Genomic DNA, 24,196 nt, shown 5'->3' with positions numbered 1-24,196 from the left:
ATAAAATACTTTTCATCCATTAACCAGCTCGGTGAAGGTCGTTCTGTGGTGTGATCTTAGACTATCTGGTCTTTATTGCCTAAAAGTTAGGTACTAAAGCTATTTTTACATAAGATTTGCGCCTTTTTTCTGCCGGGAACGTTTCCTAAGTGGGAGCATTCCAAGAATGGCACATCACTAGTTGCAATAGTTAACAATTACCGTCCGCACCCGAGAGGCCGCTAATTCCAGACACGCGACACTTGACTTGCCACAACAACACAATTCTACTATACTGTTTACGTACTTAACACGATTGATAAGATCGATTGATTTTTAAGGCCGCCCGAATAGTACTGTATCATAAAATATAACCTCCTTATTTTATTTTAAGTTATACCCGTCATTTTCTTATCCGCCGAAAAGGAAAGGGACGGATGATTGTCAACAAGTTCATTTTAAAACGAATGAATAACCCGGGCGGAGAAAATAGGCATCTCGCTGGTATGTAATCCGTTTGACGTGCTGTCTACTTAACTCTGTCGGGTTATTGACTGATGTAATTTTTTTAGACGGTTGTTTAAGATTTCTACTTAAAACTGACGTGTGTTCCATAAATTTTATGCCTGTCGATTAGCCGTCCCTTTTTTTCAGCGGATAAGAAAATGACAGGTATAACTTAAAATAAAACTAGATGGCATCTGCAGGAATTAGCACCACTATAATGATGAAATTTAAACCTCAACCGTTACTAGAATCGTGCTGCAGTAATTGGCAGATGTGGCTATTACTAAGTACGTTAAGGAGGTGTTACGCTCAAATGACCGAACCCAAGCCAGGACCGGTGGTTGGGCTCAATTTATGGTGGGTTAGGGGAAGATTTAGGAAGGATGATAGTGAAAAGTTGCCTACGTTTGGATGACCAACCAATCTATTATTGATGGATCTTTGAAGCATATTCACACTCCACTCTGCAATAATATGAGTTTGGAGCGAGCTTGATTTACAACTTCACCTTTTATAATAATTTACCTAGCTTTCTGCCCTCGACTCCATCTGCGTGGACTTTTTTCTGCCCCCTTTTTATTCCTTCAGGATAAAAGTATCCATTGTTATCTTCTTACCAAATTGCATTTATTAAATCGAGTCAGCGGTGTAAGTGCGAAAAGCCGACATTTATAATTATTGTTAGCTTTTTTTTATATAAATGGAAAAACCATGTTTCAAATTTCGAACACAATTTGGTCGTACTCCTGCAAAAAATATCTTCTAAAACAGCTTTCTACGCTCACTAAAGCGCGCGGTTGTTTTATGCGATAAACGCTGCGTTACACGCAATGCGATTAACGCACATCATTTCAAATCAGGTAATATAATTACAAACAATTGTTTTACGCGGTTGACGCAGCGGCAAGTGCAGTTATTACCTGACATAAAATGATGTGTGCGTTAATCGCATTGTGTGTAACGCAGCGATTATCGTATAAAACAATCGCGCGATTAACTTCGTCGTTCCCTTTCCTTCCGTCCATTCACTCATACTTCTCGTTCTTTCACTCTGTTCAATCATATCCGTCTTCATTAATTTCCAAGTTGTAGTCATGGTATAAGAACACCAGGTATGCTCAAAAGTGACAGCTAACATTTCAAGGTTAGCCCAGCTGACGTCATCCCGCCCTGCGTTGCCATTTAGTAAAAAACAAATTACCCACAACCAATGTTTTTATATTTACTTTGCAAGGAAATTTTGAACATTTATTAAAAGATTTACTTACAGTTTTAATGATTTTTATATATGTGACAAGTAATAGTAATTAATAACTGACTAATTGATTCAATTAATTTTCAATAATACAATTTACGTCCGTGGAATTTTGGAGATAGCAATTTAATGGTAACACAGTGGTAACACTTACGTCATCAATTAATTGGCTAGCATTGGCGGATTGACATAGGATTGAGCATACCTAATTGCAATATTGCTTTCTTAGATGAATTGCTTCGATGGGGCCATTTTAACCCCCGGGTCTTTTTATACCATGGTTGTAAGTAGTTATCTTTTTTTAGCGAACATTGGCGTTGTTAGTATCTTCTATTTGTCAAATAATATACTATGTTTTCCCGTCGCAAACACAAAACATTATACCCTTTGAACATCTTCTATTTACCTGTTTTATTTATTCAGATATTTACCTATAACTTCCCTAAAAGATCTTTGTTTTTTCCTCGTCCTTTTAGCGCGCATTGAAATTCAACCTTTTGCTTCTAAAAATATCGAACCATTAAACGTAATAGTTTTAAAAAAAACAAAGGTAGGTAAGGTTTTTTATCTTAGGACTATGTATCAAAAGTGGCTACAAATAGTCTTCTGATTATTTGTGGCTCTGCCCACCCCTTCGGGTGAGTTTATGTGTGTATGTATGTATGTGTAGACGTAATATTTTTTTTTAAATATACCAAACAAAGACTTAAGTATCTAGGGTGTCATTCGACGAGCATAGCATTTCAAAATACCTCGAAACCGCTGTGTTTCACAGCATCATTCACAATTTGCAATAGTATTTAATAATAATCAATGAGTATTCAATAAGGGGATACATTAGTGTGTTAGTGACATTACAATGTGGCTTCTTGAAAAGCAATTTTACGATTATTAATTTTTTAATTATTTATTTCTAATTTGTAATTGTATTATAATAATTTTAATTTATATGGAATGAAATTCGATTACGATTATTATTACTTAATGATTTTGTATTTAATTGATATTTTATTGATATTATTTGTCTTGTTCATGTCGATTCATTAAGTACGTTTAACGTACCTACTCTCAATTATTGTATTTAATTATTGACTTGTATATTACCAATAAAATTTTCATTCTCATTTTCAACGAAATTTTTGAGGGATAATTCAGACCATGATTCTGAGTTGATATCAAGTGGAAGTTTCCGTCGCAAAAGTATAGAACTGAAAATAATTTAAAAAAACACGACTCAGAATCATGGTCTGAATCATCCCACTCAGTATTCGTTACGATGTTACTTACACCCCGTGCAAGTACATACCAGTAGCCATACAAGTAGGTATGGGTGTACCTTCCAACCCGCGAAGGGAAAATCAGCCCAATACAGGTTAGGTTACAGACCTGACTGAAAGATAAACTATAAAATGCTAATCTAGAAATGTACCTAAGCCAGTCTAACCTGATCAAAAATCAAACTCATATTACTTATCGACTTTTTTTTTCGACAAGCACAAGTACAACGAGGAGCTCGGTGGCGCAGCGGTAAACGCGCTCGGTCTGCGATTGTTGAAGTTAAGCAACTTTCGCAAAGGCCGGTCATAGGATGGGTGGCCACAAAAAAAAGTTTTCATCTCGAGCTCCTCCGTGCTTCGGAAGGCACGTTAAGCCGTTGGTCTCGGCTGCATTAGCAGTCGTTAATAACCACCAATCCGCACTGGGCCCGCGTGGTGGTTTAAGGCCTGATCTCCCTATCTCCCTATCCATCCATAGGGAAGGCCCGTGCCCCAGCAGTGGGAACGTTAATGTGCTGGTGATGATGATGATGAAGCACAACGTCTGACCGCTTTTATTGATGACGTCACAGGACAGTATATCCATACAAACTGCAAAGAAAACTTTCGTTTTGACGTTACGTAAAAAGTGTCTCATTTTGACTAGGTTGTTAAGTAGCCTATTCTGAATTCTGCATTGAGAGACTGGGTCCTTTAGGCGCCCCATACACCTACAATAATATTGTACAATCCTTTAATTGTGCAATAATATTGAATAACCCCTTTGATTCCAAACGTTCAATAAATTCTCTCAATAAAATTGACAAAACAGTCTGAACAATATTTTCGTGCGAGCAACATGTCTGACGACGAAGTTTTGGCGGCAGCCGCGCTGGTAATTTTGTTGAATAGAAAAGAAAAAACGTATATGGGTTAAAATATTGCGCAATGTTAACCCTACACAGTGCAAGAAAAAAATATTGCCCAATTAAAATTAAGCTCGCCAATCTTTTGTTCAATCATTGGGCAATGTTTCAGTACTATCCCTAAACGTTCAATAATTTTGTATATTGTGCAATATTATTGTAGGTGTATGGGGCGCCTTATGAAGGGAGGCTCGTAGGTAGAGAGGAAAATATAAATACTTTATTACTTCGATTACGTACTCACTTTAATTTTTCCGTTATACTAAAACAGTATCAATTTTTTTCAACATGCCTCGTACATAATACATTAGGGAACAGGCCGGAAATTAACAAGCATTAAAACCTAAAAAGGAAAAGCCGTGGTAGCTCAGTTGGTAGAACGCTTGCCTCTCACTTTGAGGTCGTAGGTTCGAATTCAACACAGGCCTAAACCAATGATTGTCGAATTTGTTTTCGAATTCATATTTGGATCATAAATGATTATCACGTGCTCAGCGGTGAAGGAAAATATCGTGAGGAAACCGACATTACAGGGAGATGTTGTTGAAGAAAGTCCAAAAAGGAAAAAAGGAACGAGTGCAACACTTGGCTAGGGTGCCCAATATAATTGGCAAATTATTCGCCGCATTATTTGTTGACATTTCAGATTTGTCCTTTACCTTTACACTGAAGTTAGTGGCCGGGAGTGGCAGGGCGTGAAGTTAGTGGCCGGGAGCGACGCCAGTCAGAGAGGTTGACGTCGTTACAACCCCAGCACTATACCTGCTCAGGAAAGATTGTTAAAAAAATAAATAAAAAAAAAATAGGTTTTTTTCTGTTATCCTTTTACAACAGTACGACACTTGTGTTGGGAATGCTTATATGCGTATATTACAATATATCAACTTAAGTGTAATTTAACAAGATACATTTTACAGACGAGTGTCTGTGTGTGTGTGTGTGTGTGTGTGCGTGTGCGTGTGCGTGTGCGTGTGCGTGTGCGTGTGCGTGTGCGTGTGCGTGTGCGTGTGCGTGTGCGTGTGCGTGTGCGTGTGCGTGTGCGTGTGCGTGTGCGTGTGCGTGTGCGTGTGCGTGTGCGTGTGCGTGTGCGTGTGCGTGTGCGTGTGTGTGTGTGTGTGTGTGTAAAATTTATCCGCAGCTATTCGTTTTAGTGATAACTTCCCTTTGCACTCTCTCCGGTTCAATACAAGTGTGACTTAACTCAACCAACTCTACCCCAGGGACAAACAGTTTATTAGTGTCTACCCGCTTAGAACACTGAATAATTGAGTTGGAGATCATACCCCCGAAGCTCATATTTTAATTATATTAATAGCATGTGTAAATATGGCTGCAAGCTGTAGTCAAGACTACAGACTGTTTGAAACTCACGCCCGTTGTACCTATGGGAATGAGCAGATACAAGTGACTCATAAGACAAATTGACATACATACATAAACTCACGCCTATTTCCCACCGAGGTAAGCAGAGACCATTTGCTTCGATCCTGACACACTTCTCTTGCTTCCTCCACATTCATCAATCGTTTCATACACGCACGCCGGTTCAGAGTAGATCGTACTGAACCTTTTTGAAAGACATCTCCAATTTGGTTAATGCGTCCTTCTAAGTCTTCCTCTGCCAGCCCTACCACCAACCTTCGCGTTTTATACCGCTTTTATACGTGTCCAAACAATCTTAACATTCCCTTGTCAATCTTAGTTACTAATCGTCTTGTAAACTGCATCTCTCTCTTATCACACTGTTTCTCACTCTATCACTCAATTTTACACCGCAGATGCTACGCAACGACCAAAACAAATGAAGACTTAATAAGTTCTAAGAGACATGTGCCAGACAGCACAACTTTTTATAAATTCAAATTCAAATTATTTATTTCAGATTAATATCCATAATTATAAGTAAGTACATTCGATTAGATTCCATTATTAAAATTAAAATTAAATTAAATTATATAAAATCAAATAAAATTAAAATTATCAATGTCCTAATAAATAAAATAAAATAAATATTATTAATAAATGCCCATTCTTCATTCCATTATAAAAAAATACCTCTTTTGATATGGTTTTTATTATTTTTGTTTTATATTTTGATATATGACTTTGTCTTTTTGACTTCTTAGGAAAATAGAATAATAGCAGCATCATGTCCCTCGCATTATCTCATTTTTCACAGGGTCCGCTTACCTAACCTGATGATTTGACAATTCGGTATTTTACAGAAGTGACTGCCTGTCTGACCTTTTAACCCCGATGGAAATACCGTCCATAATATAGGTTAGATTAGGGTACACGCCTCCGAGACGCATGTCAAGGAAATGTGGGTTTCCTCACGATGCATCATTGATGATCCTCGTTACCACTACAATGAAAAACGAAAATCATGAAAATCTGATTGAGGGAAGTTGTCGACCACGTCGGCGGGGTCGGTAACGGGGTCCTGAAGTGTTTGGTGTCGCGAGCTGATTGGCTGCCTCTATGGCTAGAGTAGTCGGGTCGTGGGGATCGTATATTGGCTGAGACGATAATATTTGAAAGAATCAATTGACCTAAGTAATCCCTAGGAAATCGTCGACCACGCCAGTGGGGTTGAAGTCGGGGTTCTGAACGGTTTAGGCTGGTACTGGGATCAGTGAGAGTGAAACGTTTTTCCAACTGAACTACGGCTCTCTAAGATACGATTCCACCGCAAAGGCATATCATGTTGGAGAGCACAGTCATGCTCTCTTCGTCTTCAGACTGATATGAAAAAACGGCTGAAGTTTCAATTTTTTCTCTACACAAAACAGCCAGTGATGTATCCTGGGAATTATCCCAAAGTGGGTATGTTACCGTTGCAAAAACTCAAGGACACTGGCTTCTTTTCTTTTTTATTTTTTTCTTTCTTGTACTCTGTGTTACATAGCAAAGGACCACTATTTCCCATCCGTGCAACATTCGCCTCAGCAGTCGTTTCCGCTAAAATAGAACACCCTAACCGTGTTAACACCGCCCGCGGGAGAGTTTACCGTTTTAGCGAGTGTTTAACTACTGCTACAGACAAGTGAATAATTGAGAGAAAACCTTTTAGTAGAAACGCTTAAGCCATAGACTAAGAATGCAAAGAGAGCAGCAGAGCAGACACTGCATATACTGGCCTCTCATTTTTACCGCCTCCGTGGTCCAGTGGTTGAACGTTGGGCTCACGATCCGGAGGTCCCGGGTTCGAATCCCGGTGGGGACATATAACAAAAATCACTTTGTGATCCCTAGTTTGGTTAGGACATTACAGGCTGATTACCTGATTGTCCAAAAAGTATGATGATCCGTGCTTCGGAAGGCACGTTAAGCCGTTGGTCCCGGTTACTACTCACTGATGTAAGTAGTCGTTACATGAGCCATGTCAGGGGCCTTTGGCGGCTCAATAATAACCCTGACACTAGGGTTGATGAGGTTGGTAATTCACCTCACAACCCACACGATAGAAGAAGAAGATTTTTACCGCCAACCATTTTAAATTTCGAAACTCTCATTCCATTTCGCAATTCCTTTTATTACAAATATCAAATACAACTATACTTTATTGCACCAAAATAATAAGAAATTATTACAAAGAGACTCTTAACTAGGTACGTGGTGAATGGCGGCCTTATCGCTTAATGAGATTTCTTCCAGACAAACATAAGGTGGGGAAAAATGTAAAAATTGGAATTGAAGGATTGCGGGTACAAACTATAAGCTATTAAAAGCTCCTCCACCCATTGTGCCACAATACTACGTAGCAACTCTCCGCTTCCCACTGACAACTGACGATTATGAACGCTTCTTACGTATGAAGTACTACCTACCTAAGTAAGTCATCATCATCATCATCAGCCCATTAACGTCCCCACTGCTGGGGCACGGGCCTTCCCTATGGATGGATAGGTAGATCGGGCCTTAAACCATCACGCGGGCCCAGTGCGGATTGATGGTTATTAACGACTGCTAATGCAGCCGGAACCAACGGCTTAACGTGCCTTCCGAAGCTTGAAGGAGCTCGAGATGAAAACTTCCTTTTTGTGGTCACCCATCCTATGACAGGCCTTTGCGAAAGTTGCTTAACTTCAACAATCGCAGACCGAGCGCGTTTACCGCTGCGCCACCGAGCTCCTCACCGCTAAAGTAAGTAATGTCAGTTAAATTAGGTACTTCGGAGTCCAGGGGGGCTAAAAAGGCCACTTTTGATGAATCATAATAGGTTCCTATTAGGAATTGAATTGCAAATCGTAAAATGGCCACTTATAGATTTTCATATTTCAATTCATATTACGATTCATAATATGAATTGCCCATTTTGACAGTTCTCTATGGAAAGTCGTAAAATGGCCAACTTTAAGATGAATTGCAAACGTCAAATAGCTGAATTCTTAGAAGTTAGTCAAGAGTAACTTTTTTCAATTCATCTTGTAAAACGCGGGAAAGTGTTTATAAAAAATTCAATAAATAATTTAATTACGGCGGATTTAGGCTTGATATGGCATGTTAATGAGTGAATAAGAACCCTATCTGCCAGTGTCTCGGTGTGGTATAAGCCCTATTTCAAAGGTAAAAGAAAAGTTTCGATATTAAAATTGTACCTAAGTGCTTACTTATTTATAGGTACCTACCTATTAAGTACTGGCTCTGTACTAAGTGGTGACTCTGGCCTTAAACAACAAGCATACACTACTACTACACTGTTAGTACAAAGTGTTTTAATAGAAAATGGTAACATTCTATCAACGCTCCAAAAGTGAGCACATTACTTGTTTTATATCTAAATAGCCATTTCATACAGAAATAAAACAATATGTTTATATTAATAGTTTATTTCATTAGTTCCTTATTAAACATTTGCAAATAAACCTACTTAGCTAAGTACTAAAACTATTTAATTTCAGGTGTGTTATGCGGAGTACAATCTTTTAAATGTTTTGGCTGGCCATGGTCGGGGAGGTCATGACTCCTTTGTGTGGAACAACCACATACTTCTTCCACATAAGTCTTGAAACCCACTTCAAGCTGCTACACGAAACTGAAACGGAAACAGTGTGGTTATTAAGTTATCTGTGATGTACTGCGACCTACTGTTATAACTCCAATCATAGAAACTGAGCCCGACTGCCTCCTGCGGTGTTATATGAAGAGAAACGCAAAGGAGAAACCTTTTAATGACTGAATGACAATTAAATAAATAACAAATAGCCAGCAAAAATAAAAATTAATAAAAAGCAAGTCAAGACATGATAGTTTCTTTTTTCTATGACTGATTATTACCTATTATATTCTATTGCCGGGAGGCTATTAGCCATAAAAATACCTCCACCAACCCGCAGTGGAGCAGCGTGGTGGAGTATGCTCCATGTATGCCCCCTCCGGTTGATTGAGGGGGCCTGTGCCCAGCAGTGGGACGTATATAGGTAGGCTATATTTATGTTATGTATGATTATTACCTATCTCAGCTATCTATATCGAATAATTTTCAATACTGAACCCAACTTTTTACTCGACGCGAGTTACGTGTACTTTAACAAAAAAAAATACGTACAATATGTACTCACAACAAATGATTCTCCTATGAGGTATCATAGATATACTGATAGATATTGTTTTACATATTCGTATAGGAAACAGTATGTATAATTAATAGAATACTTACTTTTAAATACAAGTTGAATTCCGTCAACTTGTACTAGGTATATGTTTTGCATATTGTTTAGGTAGACAAAATTTGAAATGCCGCCACTCCATGAAATTCTTCTGTGTTCATTTTACAACCGTTACATTTATTACTTATTTTGTATTAAAACATAGCCGCTTAGAACGTAAAAACCTAAAAATTAGGTACATGGAAAGTAAAATATTTTATTGTTGACCATTGTTGACATTGACTTGCCGGTGCCGCCATATTTGACAACCATTTTTTAAAAATGTTATAAAATTATTGCCATTTAAATAAAAATAATAAAAATAATGTATTCAGTCTCTTTCGAGTATCCTGTTTTAATACATAATTACGTTTGTTTTGATTTATATTAGTATCTTTTATTGATAAATAATATGTTTTTTTAATGCTTTTTAACACATTTTTAATGTACACCTTGTTCAAATAATCTAAATAAAATTAATAAAATTTACCGGTAAAATTCCGGTAAAGTTACGGTTTTATTTTATTCGTATGGCAATAAATGCGTGCAATCGGATTCAGCAGATGAATCAAAGATGAATTGAATTGTTGCAGATCCTCTAAAGAATGCGACCATTTTACCAAAAATAGCAGAATTGCTTCAATAATGCTCGCAATTCAGGAAATGATTTGGATTTAGATGAATTGCTAAAGTGGCCATTTTAGCCCCCCAGTACTTATGTACTAGATTCAAGATAAGTTATGAAATTCAGATTACCTACTAAATAAAGACAAACTAACTAAAAACATTTCCTTTTTTCTATTTAACTTATTTATGAATTTTAATTAAGAAAAACATAACAATAAGTCCGACATTTTATAACGTTTTTCTATGACGTCACAGTGAGGTTTTTCATCCAAATTCCATAGTAATTTCGTGTTTTGACGTTCTGTAAAAAGTAACTGATTTGACTAGTTGGAAACTAGCCGATTGGCAGCCCTCAGACGTCACACAGAGATTGCGGGATATAGCAATAAAACGCGATATTTTAAATATCTTTTTCTACTCCTCTACTTTAATCTGGCATTTAAATAACCAAAAAGTCTAATATAAGTACATACATAATTAAACTCTTTGAAAAAGTGTACGCTCTATGGCCTATAAAAGCATTGTTTACAAAGTGTAACTGTACTATAATGTCGCCAAAAAAGCATTGTTGTTGTTTTTTTTTTTTTTGACCTGGAAACTGGCACCTTTACTTTGTTTGGTGCCATAGATATACTATAAAAAAAAAGTATACATTTGCCGCCATTTTCCCGCGCGTTGGAAAATAAATTGGAAAATTTTTGTGTTTCGTTTCAAAACACTAAAAAGTATAAAATAAAAAGGAAAAATGGATGAAGAACTATTGATTACCATATCACACAATACCATTCAAAATTTACATCTTCATTTTTATAAATAAAATTTTTCTTTGTATAATTTTTGTTTCATTTAAAATTACGTCGTCGTAGAAAAAGTATTGTATGCAACGTTGTATAACTAGGTCAAAAAATGCTCGTGGCGTCTCTTATTGCGATGTTCGCCAAGGCTCACATCGCAACTCACGCCACTCGCATTTTTTGACCCTTCTTATACAACTGTTGCATAAAATACTATTACTCCTTATATTTTAATAAGTTTTAATAAAACAAAAAAAAAATCTTCCCTTATCCTCTAACCCGCAGACATCGCACCATCGACTCCCCTTTCTTACTTTTTAAAACTGCCTTACGTCCCATTCATTAACCATCCTCCATTTATACCATAAACAATCAAATTCCCATTCATTATCCTTCCATAGTATCCTCACTTTCCTACAGCGCGTGTACGATAACGTCAATGTGTATTAGTGTCTGTGTAAAACGAGGTGTTTTGTATGAAGTGTCCGGGCTGTTCTTAATCTTTGAACTGGAAAAGGGGTTTGTTTATATATTTATCTCATGCATGTACATTTGCCTTTAACGACTTGCTAGGGATGAGAGATTTACTGAACCCATTATATGATTACTATTCTTTATTTCCAGTCTTTCTATATATCATCGTGTGGATTATGAGGTTATTACCAACCTCAGCAACCCTAATATCAAAGTTATTGATGAGCCGCCAAAGGCCCCACTCATTTATAAGCAAGCAAAAGCAAAAAGCAGCTTACGTAGTAGTTTGTAAGCTTGCAATTTTACTAACAAATATGGATGTAATCAATATGGATGAGTCCGAAATAAATGATTATTATTCATCATCAGCCCATTAACGTCCCCACTGCTGGGGCACGGGCCTTCCCTATGGATGGATAGGGAGATCGGGCCTTAAACCATCACGCGGGCCCAGTGCGGATTGATGGTTATTAACGACTGCTAATGCAGCCGGGACCATCGGCTTAGCGAGCCTTCCGAAGCACGGAGGAGGTCGAGATGAAAACTTTTTTTTTGTGGTCACCCATCCTATGACCGGCCTTTGCGAAAGTTGCTTTACTTCAACAATCGCAGACCGAGCGCGTTAACCGCTGCGCCACCGAGCTCCTCATATAAATGATTATTATTATTTAACAACTACGTACTTACATCAGTAAGTAATAACGGCATAACGTGCCTTCCAAAGCACGGATCATCTTACTTTCGGACAATCGGGTGATGAGCCTGTAATGTCCTAACCAAAACAGAGCTCACAAAGTGCTTTTTGTGATATACCCCCGCCGGGATTCGAATCTGGGATCTTCGGATCGTGAGCCCAATGCTCAACGACTGGGCCACAGAGGCTTATTACTCCCATGTCAGCAGATAAGTAAAAGTATTATATTACATTTTTTAATCTTTATTTTGTATATTAGGGCAACTGTCGACCATTCACTACTATGGTTAATTGTATCCATCTTAAAATTTTAGTTGCATTGTGTTTTCTAGTAATTTATGGCGCTGCCCACCCTGACAGAGATACGAGCGTGAGTTATGCCTGTCTGGTTTATCATTACTCTATCCAGTATTTACCGTGTAGTGTTTGCTCTGCGTTGATTGAGCCCGTTTACATATTATGACTTTATTCAGTGTTGTTCTATTTATATAACTAGGTGTATGATAGTGGCTATTTGATACTGTATGTTGTTGAATCGATATAACCTCCTAAGGCCGAGATTTCCAGACACTATAGTTAAACAATGGAATTTGGATTATAAAAGGACATTCGGTTTTACGGCTGTAAAGTCGATTTCTCAATACTCAAATAGATATTCGTAAAATACAGTGTTCCAAATTAGATTTTTGGTTTCATAAAAAAATCACCACGCTGCTTCAGAGCGGGGTACGGCCTCCGTGGTCCAGTGGTTTGAACCTTGGGCTCACGATCCGGAAGTCCTGGGTTCAATCCCGATGGGGACATATCACAAAAATCACTTTGTGATCCCTATTATGGCTAGGACATTACAGGCTAATCACCTGATTGCCCGATAGTAAGATGATCCGTGCTTCGAAAGGCACGTTAAGCTGTTGGTCCCGGTTACTACTTAATGATGTAAGTAAGTAGTTGTTACATGAGCCATATCAGGGGCCTTTGGCGGCTCAATAGTAGCCCTGACACGACCGTTGACGGGGTTGGTAATCCACCTAACAACCCACACGATAGAAGAATAAGTGGGGGTTGGTGGAGTTGTTTGGGCTACCGAGAACATCTAGCATCAATCACGGCATTATCATGTCACTGCCACTTAGTGATGTAGTTTCTCTATTGCAATAAATATGAGGCGCCATCCGCGCCCTACCTCCATTTTTCCTTTATTTTTCGAATTCGAATCACTTATATGAAGAACGTTGTGAATAAATATTGAGTCAAGTCATCGAAATCCCTTTTATTTTACGTGAAAGCAGTGTCTAAACAGAGCGCGAAACGCGCGCCACACAAGTATGACCAAATAGTTCATACTTCAACTTTGCACTCCACTTGTCCGCGGTCTGTGAAGCCTAAGCCTTATTTCAATTCTGTAAGATAATACTTTCCTTAGAAATTAACGAATTGTAAACGAAAAACAAAGAAATAATGTAACAGCTGTCTCAATGTCTGCCTCTGTTAATGAAGATCAAATGAAAGAAAAACAAAATAAGTAAATGTACAAGTACGTTTCGAAGAAAAATCTCAATTTACGAGATTATCTCGCGGCTAAGAATTGTTTTGATTTCTTAAACTTTGTTTTGTTTTTGGGTAATAAAAACAATATTTTTGGAATTAGAATGCCTGCATGCTTGCGTGCATGCGTGCTTGATTGCGTGCGAGCGACCGTGTGTATTTGCGTGTGTTTATGGGTCAAAATCAAAGAGTTGAACATTATGCTTCTGACAAAGTTTTTCTTAATAAAATAATGTTATATTACAATGATAGTTATTTCAAAATAAAGGTTTTGTGCATAATTACAAGGCACTTAGCATATTTATTTTTCTATAATAATGTTTTATTTGTTTTTAACCAAAAACAAGTCTAAATTGTCATTCCGGGAATGCGTCCTTATACCAGGTTTCATAGTTCAGACAAGTCAAAAATGTTTACAATTAGGACTTAAAAATGTCATATTTTACTATTAGCTTTTAAAACTATCAAATTAAGAATTTATCTATAAATTAAATTAATATAAATTTAATTTCTTCATATTTTGGCTATTCAAATACTGTCTGACGTTTATCAAATCATTCCGTGAACGCGGAGGTCAACGGTCGATTTATTTAAAACAACACACCCCAGGTGGCGTTAGTGAGCAGCAGTGTGAAGTTCGCTTGTGAAAGCAAACGGCATGCGTCGTGTTCACGGAAAAAAATAATTGATTATTTTGGTAAGTACCTTTCTATTTGATATATGTGAAGCGTACTTTAATTCCCTGTCACTACGGGAACGCAGTTTGCTGATAGGTTTTTCGAAAATTTGCATACTTTTTGCAAAATTTCTATAAATTTTGCAGCTTACTTGTTCATAACCTCTAAAACCAATATCTAACATGGCGGCGTCAAGCATGACATGAAAATATTTATTGAATAGTCATTTCGGGAACGGTCATTTAGGAAACGTTCTCGTATATGATGGACGTTCCCGAAATGACATGGGCGTTCACGAAATGACAATCTTTGAACAAAATTATGCTTTAATGCTTTTGAAATGCATAACAAAGTAAAATTTTGGTTTCAGGTATCAAATTATTACCAGTAACATGGAAGACGATAAAAATGAAGATAAAAGGAAGTCCAAAAAACGATTAAAACAAGATAGTATAGCTTATAAGAGGCATCGTGAAAAGGCTAATGCAAGGAAGCGCAAGTTTTTAAATAAAATGACACCTGAACAAAAAGAGATGAAGAGACTGAAAGATAGGGAATATTACCAAAGAAAGAAAGCTGAAAATAAAGTTAAGACTGTTAGTGATATGACTGAAAGAGAAAAGAGGAAACAGAGAAAATTGTGGAGAATAAATTCACAAAATTATAGACAGAAAAAAAAGATTATGAAAAGTATTTTAGCTAACAGCCCCCCAGATTCTGAAAATGAGATGGAAAACGATATTCGAGTATTGAGGAAAAAATCAGGAAGAAAACAGGTTAAAAAAGATAAAGCGCAGACTTACAGAACCGTTAAAAATCAGAAACATAAAATACAAAAAATGCAAAGAACCATAGATAAGTTACGTAAAAAAGTAGAGAGAAACAGAAAATGTAAAGAAAGAGTTTCCCAAAAAAAGTGCTGATACGCCTACTCGCAAAGTTAATGAATTAACAAGAGGATGTTATGTATACGGATCAGACACTTCGGATGACGAGAATCTCCAAAGCGTTTCAGATCGACTTCATCGAGAAAATAACGATATTGGTGCTGGTACATCGTACGGAAGTGACAAAGAGAACTTCCATCCAAACATGATATGCCCAAAGACATTTTTGCTAGTAAATGTACCAACTGAAAATAAAAACATCAAATATAGATATGTTGCAGTCGCTGACACCTCAGTTGATGAAGATGGTGAAATAAAAGTCACCTTTCTTCGTTGTCAGCGGAACTCACCAAAAATATTTACAATTGAACAAAATTATGTTTCATATGTCCCCTGTGAACATGTTGTTAAAATTTTACCCACACCGGAATTACAGAAAAAAGGTAGACGTAGTTTTTATTGTTTTGATGAAAATATGGACATATTCGAAAAGTGAGGTATTGTTAGACTTTAAGTTCAAACTTTGAGACTCGAGTTACTTTGTGATATTATGTTAATGTGATTAAGCATATATTGTTTCTTATTCCTAATGTCTGTTTATTTTTAAACTACAAAGTGTAGATTTTGATTTTAAGCATTGATGTGCAATCTTAATGTTTGTTGTTGATTGAAATTACAAAATTTATTATTATTAGATTTTAAGTTTAAATTTTGATACTCATGTTCCTCATTCCTTAAAGACAAATAAAGGTATAATACTGTAAATGTGAATTATTTTCATTCATAAAATATGCCAAAAACCGGGTGTTGCGTTCAATCATGGAAAGTCGACATCATTTTAGGAACACTCCAATCATTTCGGGAACATCACATAAATGGCAAATAAATCATAAATAAGTAATTGTATAGTTAAAACTTGCATATACAAGATGAAATAATCTTTAAACTTTTGTGTTCATATTATTATTATATAACGTAGAGCAATTATGTATACAATAAAGTGAAATTTTGGGGCGGAATTTACACAAATTGAAAAATTATTGAGAGTAATTTGAAAAATAAGTGTTTTGATTATGAAAATATATAAAATAACAAGATTTTACGATTTAGGAACAGGCTTATTACAGTTTATTGAAGGTGAATCTTAAATGCGTTGATTTATTTATTATTTAAAAAAATAATTTAAAGTGTTCCTGAAATGACTTATAGCCGTGGCATTATTCTTATTAAAAGCTACAACTTCTAAAATAAATATTTATGTGCGTGCCCCTTCACAGGTAAGGTTCTTGACAAATGACACAATAGACTCCACTTGTTAGTTTTCTTCAAAAGGAAACTTAATTTCTCAGTTATTTGAAAACCTAAAATGCTCACCTCTCTGATTTTGACCCTTATGCGCAAGATTTTCAGTCCGTTGAAAGTCTAATACCTTCTCAAGTTTTGATTTGATTCACATTATTGACTAAACTACATTAAAATAATGTAAAATAATAATTAAGTTTTGATCACGTAAACCAACTTTCAGTCTGTGCAAGTTTATAACGACAATAGTTTATAAGATATAGGTTGTTTAAGTTTATAAACCGTTTGTTCAGTTCCTGGCTTTTAATGATTTTATACTTTATGTCTAGCTTTGTATCGCTAGTTTAGCTACTACTACTAAGTTCTACAATCCGTTTTATTTGTGGTATCCTGTGATTGGCGAACTAACATTGTACTTATTATTATTATTCTTTGTTATTTAATAAGCTGTTGGATATCCTAAATAAATAAATTGATCAGTTCTTTCTAAAGGATATTACGGTACACGTACTTAACGTGCGTCAATTTGGAACTGGAGTAAAAATAAAATAGCAGTGACGAGCTTTCACGTTACGAGGGAGTTTACGTCGCACAACCTTTGCTTTTTATGTTGGAAATGGAAATAATAGAACTCCATTTTTGGTCAGATTATTTCCAGAGAGATTGTACCTTCTTCTATTTTCAGAAAATATTTATACCCATTGTTTTTTTGTCTAAGGGAATTGAAAATACGTGTTATTTTAGCTAGTGAGAAAATGTTCTTTTCGCACACATGCCTACCTACACAATAAATTAAGCATAATCTAATCTAATAAAATCAAATAATAATAAAATCTTTTCGAAATATTTTCTTTTACTTTTGTTCTTTGATTTCGAAAAGATTTTAAAACTAAACATTATACTTAATTTATTGTGTAGGTAGGCATGTATGCGAAAATAACACTTATAAATATTATTATACTATATATAGCTCTTTATATATACCGTTTATATACCTCTCTCTCTCACAAAGCGAAAGGTCACTGCCGGTCTCACTTATTTCGAAAATTCTTAAACTACAAGTGCTAGGGAGTTTCCTTTTATTTACTCAGACGGGGGCTCATAAACCCGTATTTACGAAATTCTCCCAAGGGGCTAAAAAGAGGTAGCAAAACCGGTTTGTACGAAACTTCTATAATGATAATGATCTGGTGTAGAGTTTGTGAACTAGAGTTTGTATAGTTAGCCCGTGTAGAGTTAGAAGCTTGGCTCTGGGTGAGATTTGATAACTTTTTGACATTGCAATCGCTATAATCTTGTCTTGTCATAATTTTACATGAAAATGGAAGTCGCAAGTAACAACTAGTCACCCAACTGTTTTTTTTTTATGACGAGTCCGGGAAGGTTAGCACTAAAATACATTAAGTTCTTTTACCCTAAAGAATAAGGAATAATACTACGTGTAAAACGGCAACTCTACGCTCCCCACCAGCGTCAGAGCTAGGTTTACCTCACCCCCTCTCGAACGTAGTTTAGACTTCAATCGTACGATCAGACGTCACACATACAGATGCGCGTGTACGGTAACGTCAATGGTGTGGTGTCTGTGTAAAACGAGGTTGTTTGTATGAAGTGTCCGGGTGTGCCCTAAGGTTGCCTGGAAGAAAATGTTGTTTAGCAATAAGACTGCTTATTGTGATAATTTTATCTGTTTGTACCTGTTCTGCATTGATTGATTGATAAGCTTATCAATTATGCTGAACTGGGATTGAATGAAAAAACATAGGTCGCTTCCAGAGCACACAGAATATTTTTCTTTTCAGTTTTCTTTTTGTGGTAAAGCAAAAAGATTCTAGTCTAGATATAAATCCACTTTCACAAATTCAATCTAATCAAAGGTAAACCAAGTTAGACACAGACGTTCCACTGTCCAAGGTAAGGTTTTCTTTTAAACTTGTGAGGCTTCGTTTATGGAGACGCGGCGTGCTGAGCGGTTATTTTAAACATATAGAAATGTATCGGAGCGTTCATGCAGAAGGGTTGTTATATTTTCTCTCTCTCTCTCTCTCATTTTAATATTCAGAGACGCGTCGTTCAACGCCCTGCGTATTCATAAAACGAATCCTTTTTTGTTAACGACCTACCTCACAGTGCGATGCGATTCGACGCGATATCGAATGGTATGGACCTAAGTTGTCACAGATAAAACGTGATTGGTGCTATTCGAAATAATGTCGCAAAACAAGTAGATGGTGCTAAATCATTCGTTTCATTAGGACACATTTGCGATTGTCCATACATTCTTTGGTGTCTTGTATGTGCAATATCTGATCGATGCATTACTATATCGGATGGCACCGTGAGGAAGGTCGCTTAGTGTTAAGTATAGTAGACAGTAGCTACTTGTAGGTAGATTGGAAATACGCTTCGGCTGTAACTTTGTTCATCCTAGTGCCTAGTGTGGGCGGAAGCGAAAAAGGTTTTGAATTCATTAATTATAATCCCAGTTATTATTAAAATTTCAAAAGTAGGAAATTTTGACGTAAGAGTTTTGAGATGGAAATAATAAATTAAATTCATTATCACATTCCGTAATGATATGAAATTACGTTCTTCGATTTATTAATAAAATAAATAAAACAATTTCCAAACACTTTTTGAAAATAGTTGATATATTACGGACTTCCCGCAATATCCCGTTTCAATACAAAACTCTTACCAAATAAAAATACATAAAATCGCTAAACGCTTCCGCTCATCACTGTGTCCTTAGCGTAACATGTGTAGCGGGCGCTAATTCTGTAAATAACATTATTCTTTTTGCTTGCTTGCCGCGGTCAGCGAAGCGGGGTAAGTTACGTACCCTTAACCTAATCACTGCCTCAGTCGCTAAACCACCGTTCATTCATGCTGTCACTTTAAATATTCCACCGGCTATCTTGCTTTTTAAATAGAATTAGTAAAAACATATCTAATTAAAACATTTCTAATAGACAAATGGGTAAATTAAATAAATAAAAATAAAATTCATTAATTTAGTTTTATTATTTATAAATTCAATTATATAAAATAAAATTCATTTATTTCGATCAACTTGGTCCATAGATTGTCTCTAACAAAAAAAATCTACTCGACCTTGACTTTGAACATCACTTTCGCTTCTTCTGCTCCCATCAAACTTGTTCGCCGATTTAAACAACCTACTCTTGACGGAATTCTTTAAAACATCCTGAATTTGTTGGTTGTATATTCCTTCCTTCGTGGTATGTTTGAACTTCATTTTTCGACTCTACCACTAATAATTACATTCGATAAATTACCTTACTTTCATTCTGATACCTTCCATATATCGACCATTACATCTTGAGAGTCGTCTAGGCTAGAGTGAATAGACATTTGCTAGGTAATCGTAATCTACTCTAGACCACATCAAACGCGAGCCTAACAAAGAATATTATTATTTAAATAAAACGATATAAAAGAATCGATAAGGCTCACCAATTTTTTTACCAAAAAACTCGGTGAAGCGTGACTACTGAGTTCATCAAGCGATGGATATTATGTACTTCTGACTACGCCAATTGGAATATACGTAATCACGAGCTGATGTTATGTATCTATTCAAAAGCAAGAAAGCCCGTGGAAGCTCATTATACAGGGTCGTTGTAAATTTGGATAATCTATATAGCCATAACATGGCAAGAGTTTCTTCTCTCGCGAGGAGCGTCAGATCAAAGATTCAACACCCCCGGAGTTATGATTACTATAGAACCGTCAAATACCCCTGACATGGCGCAAGAACCGACTACATACTTACTAAAGTAATTAATGTACATAACGAAGCAAGAAATCATCATAGTTTTCAAAAACTCAGTTGATTTTAGCCTGCATTTTCCTGACAAAAAGACATATAGTCTTGCAAAGTAGTTTTTCAGGTCCTCCAGAAGTTGACAAAAGCGACTTCTAATACTCTGGGCGAGAATCCTCAGTTCTTCCCATTTGTTTAGTCAAGTAATAACTAGTATCCAGTAAATCAGTGTTAATAAAATTGCTATTGTGATATAACCAACCATATATAAGTCTTTTTTTGGGAAACTATTGCCCTATTTAGGGGCAAAAGGCAAGAGGGAAACCACTGCCCTATTTTTCCTTAAAAAGTAGCATAGAGAGGAATTCTACAACGACAAGGGCGTGGCTCTTAAATTGGTGATGTGATTGTGATATGACAATAATTGTAATCCTAGAAATGGAAAAAGAACACGTATGGACCGGCAACTCCCCGCCCCGCACCAATTTGTATCTGGCGTTGACCTCACCCCTCTAACTCTTATTAACCTGCTAAGGGGTAAAGTGCACATTCGCACTTACACGAGTCTTACGAGTGTTTGGGGAATGCCATAAGTATACCTACATACATAAACAGCCTATATACGTCCCACTGCTGGGCACAGGCCTCCCCTCAATCAACCGGAGGGGGTATGGAGCATACTCCACCACGCTGCTCCTATGTAGGTTGGTGGAGGTGTTTTTGCCGCTTATAGCCGCGACTAACGGCTTAACGGCCATAAGTATACCAATGTTTATTTATATTGAGTGCCTTAATAGCTCTACCCAATGGCTGGACGCTTGACTGTAACGTTGTTATTGTACAAATATTGATTCGTGGTCCGACATGAGTAAATACGTAATATAAATAAGCAGTTTAAGGTCCGTGCCCACTACATCGTATCATACCAGGACCGCATCCGTAAAAAAAAATAAAATATATATATGTTTTTATATTGTTTAAACCTAAGTAAAGTTTCACGGCGCATTGGCGCTTCTGCACTGTAAAGTCGTGAAATAAAAAAAATAAAAATAAAATATGAATTTATTTCTGTAAATCAGTTACAATTATTGGACAGGTCTCCCCAGTAAGTAATCAGATACCCTTAAGGCTAGGTAACTACAGTTTTACAGAAATATAAATAAATAATCCGTACCGGCAAAAAAAAAATTGTATGAATTTGTATTTTTGTATGAATTTGTATGGCGAAACCCCGCTCCGTCACCAACCAACATCGTAGCGTGCCACACAGACCGGCCATGATACGCGTACAGTCATGAGCAATATAATGTACCCACTTTAGGACTCTGTCGCACTAACATATATGACAGTTAGTGAGACTTACAGTTCAATTTGACAAAAAAGTTAACGTGACATGGTACCAAAGTGTATACATATTAATGCTCGTGACCGTACGTACGGGGATAAACCGGGGTTGCTCCTTTGCAGTGGGCATATTAGCATCCGGCATTGGGTATATTAGCTATGCAAACTCAACGAGAGAAAATATAAAAAAAATAATTAGGTAAAATACGTACGTGTACGTAGTCGTTACTTGGCACGTCCGGGTCCTTTACCGGGTGAGAGCCTTCAGCGCTCCCCATTTGTCCGGCCAAGTAGTTAATGCCATCTGCGGCAAATCTACAATAAGTCACGTCAAAAAAAAAAAAAAAAAAAAAAAAAAAAAAAAAAAAAAAAAAAAAAAAAAAAAAAATCCGGGTCCTTTGGCGGCTCAATAATAATCCTGACACCAGGGTTGATGAGGTTGGTCATCCACCTCACAACCCACACGATAAGAAGAAGTAGCATAATGTATGCTATATTTTACAATCAGAACAAATTATTGCTGTCTTTCTAATACATAAAGACAGTGTTATTATTGGAGGCTAGTAAAAAAAATGTGAACAATTATGTAACTCTTTTTAATTTAACTTATTGAAAATCGGATTCCTTGAACCACGTTAACAACACCCTGTATAAGACAATTACATATGAACATATTTTTTTTCTTTTTATTCAGTTGCTTATCACGCAAAGATTTTACCACACTGTAGAATATATATTCTATACACACGTTTTAATTTACTTTATTATAGCATTAGTTTAATTTTTTCAATCTATATTACTTACTTACTAATAATAGTAATTTTATTCAATCGCCGAACTAATAACATTATTATAATATATTATTAATATTTCTTTCGTAGATTTTATAGTTGTTGTGTCTCGGACAGTAGTTTCTTAGGTCAAAGATAAATTATGAAATTTCGATTACTAAATAAATACAGATCTAAAGGTGACAAAAACGTTTTCTTTTTTTCTACTTCACTTAAGTACTTATTATATGAATTTTAATAAAGAAATATGTAATAATAAGTGCGACATTCTGTCACGTCTTTCTATGACGTCACAGGTTGCTTTTTCATACAAATTCCATAGTAATTTCGCATTTTGACGTTTACTAAAAAGTAATTGATTTGACTAGTAGGAAACTACCTTATGGTAACTAAAATACTATACTATTACCAAATGATAAAGTCAAAAAATATGAAATGAAATTTTTAACGAGCGAAATTAAAGATGACTTTATTTGAATTACTTAATATAATAAAAAAATATTTAAAATATTAAAATCCAGCCATATAATCAACAAGTCTAGGTAACGGGGGTTGCTAGATTTGATGCCAACATAAATTATGAGCTTGTGCCCAGCAGTGGGACGTATGTTTATGTTTGTCTTATGTACCAAGGTTTTAATCTATATATAGTTCAGTACGTAAGGGCAATTACTATAGTAAATAGTGTGGGGTCCATCCACATCTTTCTTTTCTTTTCCAAAAATTCCCGTAGACATCGACGTGACAAAGGTACCTCAATGACGCTGTAACGTGGATCTGGGTCCTACTTCATCTTGGAAACGCAAGCGACAATTTATTACACCAGTAAAATTACAATTAATGTAGCTATAAAAAATACATAAACAGCCTATATACGTCCCACAGCTGGGCACAGGCCTCCTCTTAAATCAACCGGAGGGCGTATGGAACATACTCCACCACGGTGCTCCAAAGCGGGTTGGTGGAGCGGGTGGATACAAAAAATAATGAATTGAATTCACGAAGTACCTACTTCATTATCTGTAACGAATTCACCCTATTAGTTATTCGTTTCATTCAATTTAATGTCAGAAATTAAATGAAAAACGTATTTTTCCTTAAAATTATTCGCTATTTAATCGTTTCATTTATAATCTGATTCTAAACCGATTACATATTTTATGAATTTGATTATTATTATTTCAAAATCAATTCTTTATTGAGGATAAAAAATGAAAAGTAATTTATATTCTCTTTGTTGTCAATAAGAAAAAAAAACATGCACTATATACATACTTAGATATACTTTACACAGGGTAAAACAGATTATAAATAAATATTTATAATAGAGGTTTCTATACTTGTTTTGTTACAGATGATGAGTTTGGCGAGAAATCCGTATCTGTTCTTCTGGACGGTGAGGAGTCGGAGATGATTTTCATTGATCATCCCAGCACTGAAATGTCGGTTAGTATTATTATAGACTAGAAATAACATAGACTGACGGCCACCGTGTACCAGTGGTTTAGCGCTGGTCTCACGGTCCAAAGATCCCGGGTTTGAATTTTGAATCCCGATGGGGATCACTAAAATCACTTTGAGAGCCTTAAAATTCCTAGTTTTTCGTGTCTCTGGTATATGGAAATTGCATGGATAGAGAAGAGTGGAAGAATCAAGGTGTGGCCTTTGCCCAGCAGTGTGATCACATAGACTCCTACTTT

At 36.2% G+C, this 24,196-nt stretch overlaps 1 protein-coding gene across 1 annotated transcript in view; it reads left to right on the top strand.

The window, feature by feature from the left end:
- Window positions 1-24,196, top strand: part of LOC126376540 (uncharacterized) — a 137,659-nt gene that overhangs the window by 108,326 nt on the left and 5,137 nt on the right. The window contains exon 7 of the mRNA XM_050024006.1: window positions 23,851-23,942. Coding sequence (XP_049879963.1) covers window positions 23,851-23,942 — 92 coding nt within the window. The remainder of the gene's footprint in view (window positions 1-23,850; window positions 23,943-24,196) is intronic.

Source organism: Pectinophora gossypiella, chromosome 21 (genome assembly GCF_024362695.1).
Source record: "Pectinophora gossypiella chromosome 21, ilPecGoss1.1, whole genome shotgun sequence".
Classification (NCBI taxonomy): domain Eukaryota; kingdom Metazoa; phylum Arthropoda; class Insecta; order Lepidoptera; family Gelechiidae; genus Pectinophora; species Pectinophora gossypiella.
The sequence above is the reverse complement of the archived record's forward strand: the minus strand, read 5'-3'. Positions and strand labels throughout refer to the sequence as shown.